Raw genomic sequence first — 14,148 nt, forward strand, 5'->3', positions numbered from 1 at the left:
GATTATAATTAGTGTTAGTCTGGTTGGGAATTTGATAAGCTAGACTGGATACCTGGTGAAACAGTTGCTCAGTAATGCAAGGATAATTTCTCCAGATAACTCACAGCACTTAACCCGCTTTTGTTATCTTGAATATCAGCACCGCTTTCAGAACAACTTAATGCACCAACATTACAACAATATGACTGACATTGCTCCGTACGTTCGCGAGTTAAACTTGTATGCTACACACTCTTCAACTGCACCCTTATGAGTGACAGGCGGTTTTTACCCCATAGAAATATTCGGGGGCGTGAGCACAGCTCTCTAAAGTTTCAGCACCATGGGACGAACGTTATAGGAATGCACAGAGACTAGCAAAGAATTCATTTTTATGTGTCGCTAGGTAGCGTACAGAATTACATAATTATGACAGTAAATAGCAGTCCTGACAACACACACTAGAGCAATGAGGAGGAGGTGCGCGTGTACTCACGGTCGCAGCTGATGTCGGGCCCGAACCAGGAGGCGCTGCCGTCGATGGCGAGGCACTTGGCGCGGGGGAACCCCCGCGTGATGTAGCCGGCCACGCACTGGTACTGCAGCGTCGAGTCGAGCGCGAACGTCTGCTGCTCGGGCAGGGCGCTGTGGCGCGCGTGCTCCAGCACCGGCGGCGACGTGCAGTACACTGCGGGCACGCGAGAGGAGACGGCGTGTTCACTGGCTGCGGCTAGCGATAGCCCGAGCATTCAGAGTTCAAAATGCAACCAATGTTCTATTACGTTTAACAAACTCCACCGCATAACTATACAGTTGTGCAAAATGGCAAGGTAGGAATTAGGGCTGCTGGTAAAATATCGATATATCGATATCTTTCAGAAAAACAAGTTTCGACAAACATCGACGATATTCTTCCAGAGAAAAATCGATGTATCTACCGAGCGATCAAAAAGTCAGTATAAATTTGAATACTGAATAAATCACGGAATAATGTAGATAGAGAGGTGCAAATTGACACACACGCTTGGAATGACATGGAGTTTTATTAGAACCAAAACAATACAAAAATTCAAAAAATGTCCGACAGATGGCGCTTCATCTGATCAGAATAGCAATAATTAGCATAACAAAGTAAGACAAAGCAAAGATGATGTTCTTTACAGGAAATGATCAATATGTCCACCATCATTCCTCAAGAATAGCTGTAGTCGAGGAATAATGTTGTTAACAGCAGTGTAAAGCGTGTCCGGAGTTATGGTGAGGCACTGGCGTCGGATGTTGTCTTTCAGCATCCCTAGAGATATCTGTCGATCACGATACACTTGCGACTTCAGGTAACCCCAAAGCCAATAATCGCACGGGCTGAGGTCTGGGGACCTGGTAGGCCAAGCACGAAGAAAGTGGCGGCTGAGCACACGATCAACACCAAACGAGGCGCGCAAGAGATCTTTCAAGCGTCTAGCAATATGAGATGGTTCTAATAAAACCCCATGTCATTCCAAGCATGTGTGTCAATTTTTACCTCTAAATCTACATTATTCCGTGGTTTATTAAGTTTTAAATTTATGCTAACTCTTTGATCACCTTGTATAACAAAATGGCGATATCGAGTGCCGATATTTTTATTTTCATCTTCTTCTTCGTGAATGGATCACTTAGGGTCACGTGTAATCAACATTTGTTGGCCTTCCTTTTCGCCCAGAATTCCTTCATACGCAACGAATGGGCTAGCCTTCGTTGCGCAGACCACGTATATCAGTTAGTTTCTCTGTCTTCTTCCTCAAAACCCCGTGTGTTTGTCATTTTTCTGATTTCATTTCTGTCATGTAGATTTGGAGACCCTAATTCTCTTAGGTCTTTTTCCGTCTGTTTGTACCAGTTCGGTCTTGTAGTTGGGTTATTTAAAAATTTATGGATTTTGTTCGTTAATATGTTTGAGTCCATTCTTTCTAAATGCCCCATGAATTGGATTCTTCTCATGCGCATTGTGTTATTTTGGAGATACTTTTATATATTTCTGCATTTGGTTTTGGATAATGCACACCATCTTTAGTTCTTGGTCCTAGGATTTTCCTCATTATTTTACGTTCTTTCACTTCTAATTCCCCTTTTAGCGTCCTGTGTTGAAGATTTAGTGTCTCAGATGCGTAGAGAGCTTCAAGTTTAATTACTGTTGTGTAGTGTCGTATTTTGCAGTTCCACGAAAGATTCTTCTTGTTTTAAACTGAAACGCCGTCTCCATTTTCTGGAGATTTTTTATCTGACAGATTTCTTTTCATTACAAATTTCTGCAATCCATTGACTTAAATATTTAAATTCTTTTACTCGAGAGATGTAGTTATTACCAATTTTCAGATTAGAAGGTGCATCTTTGCTGTCAGTCATAAATTTTGCCTTTTCAAATGAAATTTCTAATCCTATTTTTGCTGCCTGCTCTTGTAATAATTATAGCTGTTTCTGTGCCTTGGGCGATCAGTGTCATGTTGTCAGCAAATGCCAAACAGTTTAATTCTATGCCCTTACGTTTTGATCCCAGTCTGTGTGCTGGAGACATGCTTTTCTCCATTCTCGAACAGCTTTTTCAAGAGCACAATTGAAGAGCTCTGCGGACAGTGCTTTATTTTATATTATATTTTTTCTCAATTTTCGGTAAATATATGAAATTGTTCTTTTGAAATTGTAGCAGAGCAAAATTTTACTTTCACTGTGTGAAAGAGTCTTACTACTTTTTGAGCTTTCATCACGTCCAGTCTTCCGCTCTGACCGCGAGAAGCAATACAGGTAGCACAAAGAAGAAGTCCGATTGCACTGGGAGTTGCAGTGAGAATGGAACAACAAGATTTTCAATATGAAAGGATAGCACAGTAGTTGCGGTAAAAAAAAACATTTTAAGGCAACTTGTGCGCTATCCTTTCACATCGGCATTCTTCAAAAAACAGTTGTTGAAAATGATGAACAAAAATCTAAATGACAAGAATCGCCTTTGTGGTGGGCGAAGATATGTGAGGGGAAATGCTGACATGATCAGCACACAGCACTAACTACGGAAACTGCAACGTTGAACTTCACGACGCAATTTTGACACAACTGATAGGTTGCGTGCATTTGCGGAAATTAAAAAAAAACAACAAAAAAACAGGAAGTCGGCATGAAGTGTTCCGAAAAAATCTGATGTGGGACAAAACCGAACAACCGACCCATCGGACACCTTTTGTTGTACCACTTCATACAGTTAGCATTTTTAGTAAAGTGATTATCGCCAAATGTGAATGCGCAACATTTTCCTTTTATTCTTGATCTAACTTGTAAGGAGGATAAGAAGGCTAGTAGCTTGTTGATGTACAGCATATCTAATAATAAATCAACACTTAAATTTAGAGCTCTAAAACCGGCATTATATTTACAATTTGCAGCAGATATTTTTATATGCTGGTACGTCGATATTTTTTCCGTTGATATATCGTCAGCTTTTTTCGTTATATCACGGGCTGAAAATGATGATTTTTTAAATATCGATGTATCGGACTGGCAATATTTCTTAAGTATCAACAGTCCTGGTGGGAATAGTTAGAGAAGAAATGCAAATCTGTGGATGCATGCGTGACTGCGACAAAGATAGATGCCGTGTGTAGAAAAATTAAAGTAACGTTCAGAGAAAATAGAAGCACAGGTACTCCTATCAACAAAGTCGAGAAGCCAGTGCATGGCAAAGAAGGGAATGCAGAGAGATGGAAGGAATTTACTGTAAGGCTACATAAACGATGTGTAATTGAAGACACTACTGTGGAAAGGAAGAGGAAACAGATGAAAAGTAAATGGAAGGTATGATGCTCCAAGAAGAATTAGACAGAGCTCTGAAAGACCTAAGTTGAATCATAGCATATTCTCTACTAATTACTGAAATACATCATCAAAAATAATTCAATTAGTATCGAAGATATACACGATCCAGCCACCTTAATGTACCCACCGCCTATGTTCGACATCAACGTGGAAAAACCACTCACAGACTACAGGCGGCAGCGCTAACTGTCGAGGAAATATAAAGCTTGTCGTTTTCGTAATACGGAAACGGATCGATTTATATGACGTCCAATGGGGCATGATCATTGCCTTTCGGGCCAACGGTGGGGGTACTTCCGAAACAGCGAAGTTTGTAAACTGTTCACATGCCACTGTGATTAAAGTATACTGTAAATGGCAAAATGGCGTCATGCAAAACCGGCGCTAAGCAAATTGTGGAGCATGGCGGGCCATAGGGGTGAATGACAACTGTGGAGACATGCACGGAAGAGTAGACGCGCAACTGTTGAGCCAACTGATCATACAGATGAACCAAGGGGATACCAGCAGTGTCTCCTCAGAGAACGTTGCTGCATATGGGCCTCTGCAGCAGGCACCTGGTTCAGAGAACCATGTTGACTGCTGTTCAGTGTCGATGAAGGCTCGAATTTTCGAGCCAGTGCCCCGACTGGGCGACCACTGAGTGCCGACAGATGGCCTTTACAGACGAATTTGTGTGTATTAATTGTTACTGCTAGGCAGTGGGAGCACTGGTGGTTTTGAATCAGACAACCATCATTACTGTGGCAAGGGACCATGCAGGTTTACTCTAAGAATCTTCTTTTCCCAGTTCCCGTTTCTATGTGGAGTCGGCAGTGTTATACGGGTTGGGGCAGTGTTAGTGGCTGTTGATGGCCAGATGTCGCTCCTGACGCAGCATTTGACGGAATTCAAGTACTCCCCATCTACCTTGCATCTGGAGTAAATCCCACGCTGAAGTGTGAGAATGTTTTCTGTATGTTGCTGTCGCGTGTATATCAGTCGGGACATGGGTGCAAGCACGGAATTTACCTTGTTAGATGTGGGAAACCGCCTGGTCGACAAATCCAACCATGTCGTTAATCCACCGGGCGGATTCGATCTGGGGCCAACGTGACTCCCCGTGTCCTGGAAGTGGGTGCTTTAATTGCTATGCTATCTGGGTGGGACATTTGAGAACGTCAATAACACTGGATCAATATAAGGGTTTGTGTCGCATTCTTGTAAGTATACCACTTGTAAATTTGTTTTTGTGAGCAAACACATTTTTTTCTTCTTTTACCCAAATATGTTTCAACTAAGTTACAGAACCATCAGTGAGATTTTTTATTTTCTTTGTATTAAATAAGAGAAAAATTACTCATTATTATCTGTGCATATATGAATTTGCGTTTTTAAGAAAACTTTCATTAATCTGAAAAACAGATAAATTTTTTAGTGTTATATCCTTATTATCACATGCTGCGTTTTTTGGGTTTTCTACGTTTTGATTTACAGCTTTTTGTTTACCCATCTGCAACCACACAGACTTTAAGGTGGAAAGTTATTTTAATCGAACATTTACAATAGGAATTTTATGATTAATATTGTTTTATTCTATGTGGAAGATTGTGTGTGTATGTGTGTGTATTTAACAATTAGTGTCGTCTGAGAGTTCTTTGAGGTCAGAGGACAGCATTCCAATGCAGAGAGTTGTGCACTCTATGGCCTTCTGTATTTGGCAGTTTTTCTTAATTATTTTTTGTGAGAGCAGCTGTTGCTACATTTTAGAGTTTTTAGGTTGATGTTGATGTCTGTTGATCTGTGATCCATAATCGTAAGGTGTACTGTACATGTGAAATGACAGCTGTTACGTTTTACTGCTTTTCAGTGCTCTATGTAGCTAATACAGAAATTTCTGCTTCTCTGTCCATTATAAATTGAATTTCTGTCCTTACATGTCAGCTGGTGCATAGCAGATAGATTGTGTTTGCATCGATACTGATTATCCTTAGTTCTTTCTCTTTTTGCTTGTTGTGGTTTTTTTTTGTTGAAGTGTGTTTGTATGTATGTTCTATTTGTTTATACGCAGTGTGTCTGTGTCTGTGTCTGTAAGTTGGTGTAGATCTGTTTGTTTTTGTATGCTACGTGTTCCTTTCATTTTTGTTCTAAATTTGTGATTCGGTTTGCGAACACTGTTCGTGTTATCAGCATTCTCTACGGCTGTTTGTCTGATTATCTGTAATTCATTTCTGTAGTGGTCTTCATTCAGTAGAGTTCGGCTCAGTTTTTGGAGCATGTACTGGAAACCTACTTGCTTATGCATAATCTGGTGGTTTGAGATTTTGTGTATGGTGGTGACTTTCAATGAATATGGAAAATTCGTGTTGTTTTTCGTGTCTGTGTGTTGTGAGGTGAACGAAATCATTTTCTCTTTCTATGGCCGATTTTGTGTTTCAATAGCCTGCGTTCATGTAATTTGCGAATTTTCGGATGAACTGGGTGGTCCACCGAGAAATTGATGCCATTTACGTAGTGATGCCAAACTACTGCTCTGCATTGCATGGGTCATACAATGGTTTCAAATATTTTGCCCTCAGCGTGATTAAGGAAGATGTTGACTAGGAGTCCACTGACTGGTGACCACATAGCAAAAACCCATCTCTTGAGAAGATTTGATTCGCAAATGAGAAATACTTTTACTGTTATTTCTATTATGTGAGGTTTGGGAATATCTTTCTGTTGTTCAAATTTCTGTTTGATGGTTTCTCTGATGGGCTATTGATTGGTCTGCATGGATCTGATATCAAATGATGTTGAGGTGGCTGTTGTATGTTGATATTTTTGATCTCCTGTTTCAGCTCTTTGGAGCTGTGCATGTTTCTGTAGTTTATTTATGCATAATGTTTCTAAAAGTATGTGTGTATTTCTCTGGTTAGGTGATATGCAGGTGCCCTTCTGAAATTTACAACTGGATGTATCGGTATATCCTGCTTGTGGATTTTTCGTAGGCTGTTTAGTGTCGGTGCCTTGAGGTTCCTTTCTTTGCTCAAGGTGGATTCCATCCAAAAATAAATATATTTGTAAGCAAACATGGACGCAGGAGCTTCAACCTCAAGAAGAATATATCACATGTCGTTGTTGTATCAGTAGAGCTTACTTCCAACCAGCTGGAAGACCCAGCAGGTCACTCTTTACTACATTGAAGCACAACATAAATTACAACCTTTTCAAGTTGACACTCCATTATAGCATCATGATACAAATTTTATGTATTTTATGAAACTGTTTCACTATCTGTTCAAAGCTTTGGTCGGAACGGAGGGACTGGAACTAATTTATTTCTCTTACAGCAAATAGCAGACAGAAATGTAAAGGCTTAGTGTGTGTTTGTATATCTGTTGGTATGTGTAAAAGTAGATAACTTCCTTAACAGCTATCAACAAGAAAAAAAATGAGGGGACTTCAAAAAGTATGTTTCATATTATTATTCAAGGATAAGCAACTTTTACTATGGAATGCTGTACTACACCTAAAAAGTGACACAGATATGTGACACTGTTTATTGACATAGTACAGACGTTTATGTAAATAATAGGTGGAATGTTTTACCAACTGTTCACTTCCTTGACGGCAGAAAGCCACTTGTTGGCTACAGAGCCATTCGAGAACAACTGTGTAACCATCCTTTTCCTCCCATGCCGAAAATATTGCCTGTGCATTGTCATCTGTGGTCGTCGATGGCTTTCCTCCCTGATCAGCATCACCCACATCTGTGCGACCTCAGTCACATTGTTGGCACCATTTCAATATAGCTGGATGCGCCATTGCATTTGACCCATGTTGTTGTTGCGGTCTTCAGTCCAAAGATTGGTTTGATGCAGCTCTTCATGCTGCTCTATCCTGTGCAAGCTTCTTCATCTCCGAGTAACTACTGAAAACTGGATCCTTCTGAATTTGCTAAGTGTATTCATCTCTTGGTCTTCCTCTACGATTTTTACCCTCCACACTGCCCTCCAATACTAGATTGGTGATCCCCCCGATGTCTCAGAACATGTCCTACCAACCAATCCCTTCTTCTAGTCAAGTTGTGCCACAAACTCCTCTCCAATTCTGTTGAGTACCTCCTCATTAGTTACGTGACCTATCCATCTAATCTTCAGCATTCTTCTGTAGCATCACATTTCAAAAGCTTCTATTCTCTTCTTTTCTAAACTGTTTATGGCCCATGTTTCACTTCCATACATGGGTACCTGACACTTAAATCTACACTCGATGTTAACAAATTTCCCTTCTTCAGAAACGCTTTTCTTACCATTGCCAGTCTACTCTTTATATCTTCTCCACTTCGACCATCACCAGTTATTTTACTTCCCAAATAACAAAAGTCATCTACTACTTTAAGTGTCTCATTTCCTAACCTAATTCCCTCAGCACCACCAGACTTAATTCGACTACATTCCATTATGCTTGTTTTGCTTATGTTGATGTTATGCCCTCCTTTCAAGACACTGTCCTTTCCGTTCAACTGCTCTTCCAGGTCCTTTGCTGTCTCTGATAGAATTACAATGTCGTCGGGGAACCCCTAAGTTTTTATTTCTTCTCCATGGATTTTAATACCTAATCCGAATTTTTCTTTTGTTCTCTTTACTGTTTGATCAATATACAGATGGAATAACATCAGGGATACGCTACAAGCCTGTGTCTCTCCCTTCCCAACCACTGCTTCCCTTTCACGCACCTCGACTCTTATAACTGCCATCTGGTTTCTGTACAAATTGTAAATAGCCTTTCGCTCCCTGTACTTTACCCCTGCCACCTTCAGAATTTGAAAGAGAGTATTGCAGTCAACATTGTCAAAAGCTTTCTCTAACTCTAAGCACTCAATATCGGGCCAAAATAATGTCCTACTGAGGATGAACTAGCGAAGAAATTTTTGTTGAGTAAAAGGTCCTTGTGGTTCCTCAGCCCCATTATTTGGTACATTTGAGTGTTGAGGATTTATCTGAGCTGGAGAGTGAAAACTGATGTGGAGGGTCACTAGTTTGGGAAGTGGAATGATATTAAAGCAACAACCCTAGGGATGCTTCCAGATTACAAGTAGCAGCACTGCACCTGGTGCAGATTCGGTATTACAGGTGCCATGTGGCTGCCCACAGGGGAGTGTAGCGCAGCGCTGCGAGGCAGCTCGACTCACCGTTCTGCTTGCAGGCGGGCGCGTCGCCGGACCACGTGCCGTCGGCCTGGCAGGTGCGCTCGCGCAGGCCCACCACGTGGTAGCCCAGCTGGCAGGAGTAGGTCGCGCGGTCGCCGAACAGCCGCCCCGTCAGCGTCACCGTGCCCAGGTCGGGCTCCAGCAGCTCCTCGCACTCGCGCTCTGCAACACGCCGTGACACGCGCCGCGTTAGCACACACACGGTCCGAGGCGTCGTGCACGCAGGATGAAGTACTAAAGTGCGCGTCTTTTACGACGGCGGCCAAGTTTAGGTTCGTTCTGCGCATCTGACGTCACAAAACACAGTCAGCCAATGAACAGAGAACGACGTTGCCAGAGCTCGACTGCAATGCAGACTGCAGAGCACGGACGAGTGTCTTCAGTTTTAGAAACGTTCAGTCATAAATAAAGTAATTGAACAAAAGCAAGATAGCAGACTTTCTTTTATAGAAAGTTTGGGAAAAAGCATTCATTATACCAATTGCTTCATATTCTATTAATTAATTAAACCAAACAAGCAATAAGCCTCCTAATTCAGGCGATAGCAAGGAAAGGTGTTTGTATCATTCTCACTAACCGCTTTTTCGCTATAAAGAACAGCGGTAATTGTTTATTTCCTATTGTACTTCGACGAAATGTGAGTAATTCATAGTCATACCAACAGTGTTTGTCGGTATTTTGCGTGCTATTTTAAAGTCCTCCGTTAGATCTATTGAACGACGAGCTGTGTTAGCGTAATGGTTGAAGTGTGCTGTAACTTCAAACTCAACAGATCGCCGTGGCGCCAGCTTCAGCCTCTCCGACTCCACAGAACAGCAGGATCACAAGCAGACAGCCGCTGCCGATTCTCAGCCAGCAGAGCCGATGGAGTCAGCGCCGAGTGCCGCAGCAGCCACTAACAGCCGATGGTATTTCATGGCGACTGGGCGGACGACTGTGAGGAACACTCCTCGCCCATCGTGTCGGACGACACGGGGGGAAATTTACCCCACCAGTGTTGATCCTTTCCCACCGTCAGTTACAGAGACGAGACAGCCTTACAAGGGTATTGATGGCCAACACGGATGCTGTGGATAGACCTCAAACTTATCGCGTTGCAACTATAAACATCAACACTATACGGACGCACGCTAAGTTATCCTTGCTTCAGGATATGTTGAACTCTGCTTCCATCGACATAGCCCTTCTCCAGGAAGTGTACGTCGACGACTTCCCAGGCATGTACGTCTCTCCAGCTTCCCCTACAGGCAGCGGTGTCGCTGTACTTCTTCGGGAAGGGATAGTGGCGGACGATATCCTGTTTCTGCCTGGGGCAAGAGGAGTGGCACTCACAGTACTGGGTGCCCGCCTTATTAATATCTACGCACCTTCCGGGACGGACAAACGTCGCGAACGTTCACGATTCTTTGCGGAAGACGTCGCCCCGCTCTTCCAAGGCCGCCACGACCATCTGGTGTTTGGAGGTGACTACAATTGCGTACTGGCGCCCAGAGACCAACTCCCACGACGTAATCCGTGCCCGGAACTCGAGACGCTAATTCGAGACTTGGAGATGGTGGACACTTGGGAACATCTTCACGGCCACTGACCGGGATTCACGCACTTCACAAGTCACTCTTCCAGTCGTATCGATCGGATTTATGTCTCACGCTCTCTCGCCGCTGGAACACAGGATGCGGAACTGTGGCTTGCAGCATTCTCGGACCACTCAGCTTACATTTGTGCCGTCACCCTGCGGCGGCAAGAAGTGTGGAGAAGCCGCAGCCTGTGGAAATTAAAACATCGCTCACCTGTCGTACCTGGATTGCCGCCAAGCCGTTGAGGATGCGTGGCATTCGTGTGAAAATCGCCTCCGTGCATATCCCACAACGATCCGCTGGTGGTTGGACTGCGCCAAACCGGCACTGAGGCGAACGTTGATAACCTACGGTCGTGACCACGCTACTTGGCGAAGACATACATTCGACTTTTACTTCCGGGTCCTGCGCGACTGCGATGCTATGGCGCCATCTCCGGAACGACAAACGGCGGTCCACCGTGCTAAGGCTCAGATCCTCGCTCATATGCGACGCCACCTAGAGGGGGTAGTCATCCGCTCGAGGACGCAGGATCGGATTCCGAGCGAACGCCCGTCAATGTTCCACGTCCTTCGTGCACGTAAACGACGCCAACGAGCGCTGACACGCTTCATCGACACGGAGGACGGTCATCGCCTCACCACGCAACAAGACACAAACACAGCGTTCTACAGTCATTATTTCCGACTCTATTCCGCTCAGACCCCTGATCCGACAGCACTGGAGGACGTCTCTCAGACGATTTACGGCACCGTCACTCCGGCAATGGAAGCGGCCTTGATGGAAGAAATTATAGAAGAAGAAGTGATCGACGCCATTAGAAAAGGAGCTGTCAACAAGTCTCCGGGTCCTGATGGCCTCCACTTGGAATTTTACCGGACTTTTCAATATTTATTAGCCTCCCGATGGACGGACATCTGTCGCGAACTCCTATACCCGGACGTGCCGCTACCTGCGGCACTTGTGGAAGGGATGATTATTCCTATTCACAAACCGTCCGGTGGCTCACGACTGCAGGACTACCACCCGTTGACGCTATTGAACTGCGACTTTAAGATCTTTTCTCGACTGTTGGCGGCGCGTATACGCCAGACCCTACGAAATGTTATCTCACCCGATCAAACGTCATTAGGAGGTGACAATAATATTCAAACAGCACTCAGTGAATATCGTGACTTGATCTCACTGGCGAGGGCATGTCGTCTGAAGGGTGCACTGGCGGCAATCGATTTTAGTCAAGCTTTCGACCCAGTGGACCACGACTATTTGGAAGCGGTCCTCCAACATATGCGGTACCCACAGCCATTCGTCACTGTCGTCATGCGGCTATTCCGTGGCGCGACGTCCAAGGTGATCGTCAACGGCCGACCTTCGCAGCCCCTCACCATTTCTCGATCGATACGCCAAGGCTGCCCTCTGTCCACTTTAATTTACGCTGTGGCCATGGAACCTCACCTCTGCGGCCTGCGCCAGCGACTAACGTGTATGACGTTACGAGGCCACACTTTCCGGTGTAAAGCGTACGCTGACGATCTGGTGACTGTCATCCGCAACGGTGACGACACCGCTAGCGCACTAAATTGGATAACGAAATATGGCATGGCCACTGGTAGTCGTATCAACGTCGTAAAATCTGTGGCGATGAACATCGGGGTCGGATTGTCTGAGAACAGTGTCACCCCGTTACAGCTCAGAGATAGTTTGAAATGTCTCGGCATTGATTTTACAGACGATATACGACGGACCGCTACTCACAACTTTCGACGGCTTTTACGGAATGTTCGGACTGGAATTGCCAACAACCACCTACGCGCCCTGGACATCGTCCAACGGACCCAGTATGTTAAGACACATTTAGCGTCACGCAATCCGCACATCGCCCAGATATTACCTATACCGGTGATGTTAGCTCGCCGTATACTTGCGGCTTTTGGGTCCTTCGTGAGTTCAGGAATGCTTTTCAAGATCAAATATGAGACTCTCACCCTTCCCCCGGATCGGGGGGGGCTTGGCCTTTATCACGTTTATGACAGAGCGGTCGCCCTATTTGTGAGTACATTAGTCAAACTATGGCACCTCCGTCCGGACAGTCTGACGAGTTTGTTAATAGAAGAACTAGCACCGCCCTCCCTGTTGACGCCTGTGCCGATACACCACGTCCCCTCCTCGCTCTTCTACATCGGTGTCTTTTACCTCGAACTCGGTTACGTTCGACTTGCCTTACCAGCGACTCAACTGGCGACGGCAAAGACGGTTTATAGGGTCCTGCAACGTGGACGACCCGATAACGTCGTGGAGAGGAAGCACCCGAACGTCAACTGGCGAGTAGTGTGGAGGACAATTCACCACGTAACACTGGACACTGACGTCACGGCGATGTGGTATATCACTGTCAACGGTAAGCAGGTGACCAGATGAAGGCTACATGCGATCCACGTGGTGGACTCACCCACGTGCACGAGCTGTGGCGTCCAAGACAACGACGAACACCGTCCTAGCTGTGGCGGGTCTACGGCAGTGTGGCACTTAGTGAGGCAAATGTCAGCATACTTCCTTCGGGTAACGTCGACTATCTTATTCCCGGATGAAACGTATTACCCACGCACTAAAACTAATGCGATGACGTGGCTTCGTGGAATGCAGTGCATTATTTGTTTCAAGGCGGCACTAAGGACACTTCAGACTTTTGGAACTATTTGCAGGAACGACATTGTAAGATCCTCCGTAACCCAAAGTATCGACAATATTTTTCCAATTTTTTGTGGAGTGCGTTCCACGACCCTCCACGTAGCTGGAACATCACGTGTAAGAGAAGCTAAAATTACAATACGATGACAGAACACTACACGGTACAACGTGGGATCTACTTTCATCATTACGAGAAGTCATACCTGGATGATACAGCAGATGGAGAGTTTCGTTGTGAACCCTCACACTCTGTAACAGTATTTGCCCTATTTCCTCTTTTTGTCCCCGGTGCGAAAAGGTCTTCGCAGTTTTAGTTTTCCCATCCGGTGCAAGATGTAGCACTGGTTAATGGTGGTATGGAATCCACCCTTCAGTTTTGTTTCATGGTTTCCTTCGCCCCGCACTTTGCTCTATTTCTTTATGCCTTTTTCTACAACTATTAGCATGGTTTTAGTTATGTGCGTCCCCAACTAGACGCAAAGAGTGCACTTACTAGTTTTCAGTTCCTTACTGTTAAAAAAAATAAAAAATGAAAAAAAATTAAAAATAAATAAATGAATAAGTAAAAGTCACCAGGATGGGAGGGGGGAGACATCGTGGACAGGCCTCGGGTTGCGACCCCTGCCCACCTTGCCTCCGCCAGCCCACTACCTGATCCATCTAAAAAAAAAAAAAAAAAAAAAAAAAAAAATTAAGGCTCTGAGTTCAAACCTTGTTCGGTGCTTTATATTTTCTTTATTTAAAAACAATATCGAAGTGTTTTACTTCATGAATTTTATTCCTTTGAATGTAATTTTTTGAAATTTCTAGTGGCAACCATATGGAAAGTATACGCTATGGACTTTTACCGCTGCAAACTCTTCAAAATTTCGTGCAATAGTTTAATAC

General features: G+C 44.3%; 1 protein-coding gene across 1 annotated transcript in view; it reads right to left on the reverse strand.

The window, feature by feature from the left end:
- Window positions 1-440: 440 nt before the first annotated feature.
- The window catches only part of LOC124620019 (protein lev-9-like), an 85,646-nt gene continuing 71,938 nt past the window's right edge, over window positions 441-14,148 (reverse strand). Inside the window, exons 2-3 of the mRNA XM_047146686.1 lie at window positions 8,978-9,157; window positions 441-667 (exon numbers count right to left, since the gene is read on the reverse strand). Coding sequence (XP_047002642.1) covers window positions 441-667; window positions 8,978-9,157 — 407 coding nt within the window. The remainder of the gene's footprint in view (window positions 668-8,977; window positions 9,158-14,148) is intronic.

This window comes from Schistocerca americana, chromosome 6 (genome assembly GCF_021461395.2).
Source record: "Schistocerca americana isolate TAMUIC-IGC-003095 chromosome 6, iqSchAmer2.1, whole genome shotgun sequence".
NCBI classification, from domain to species: Eukaryota; Metazoa; Arthropoda; class Insecta; order Orthoptera; family Acrididae; genus Schistocerca; species Schistocerca americana.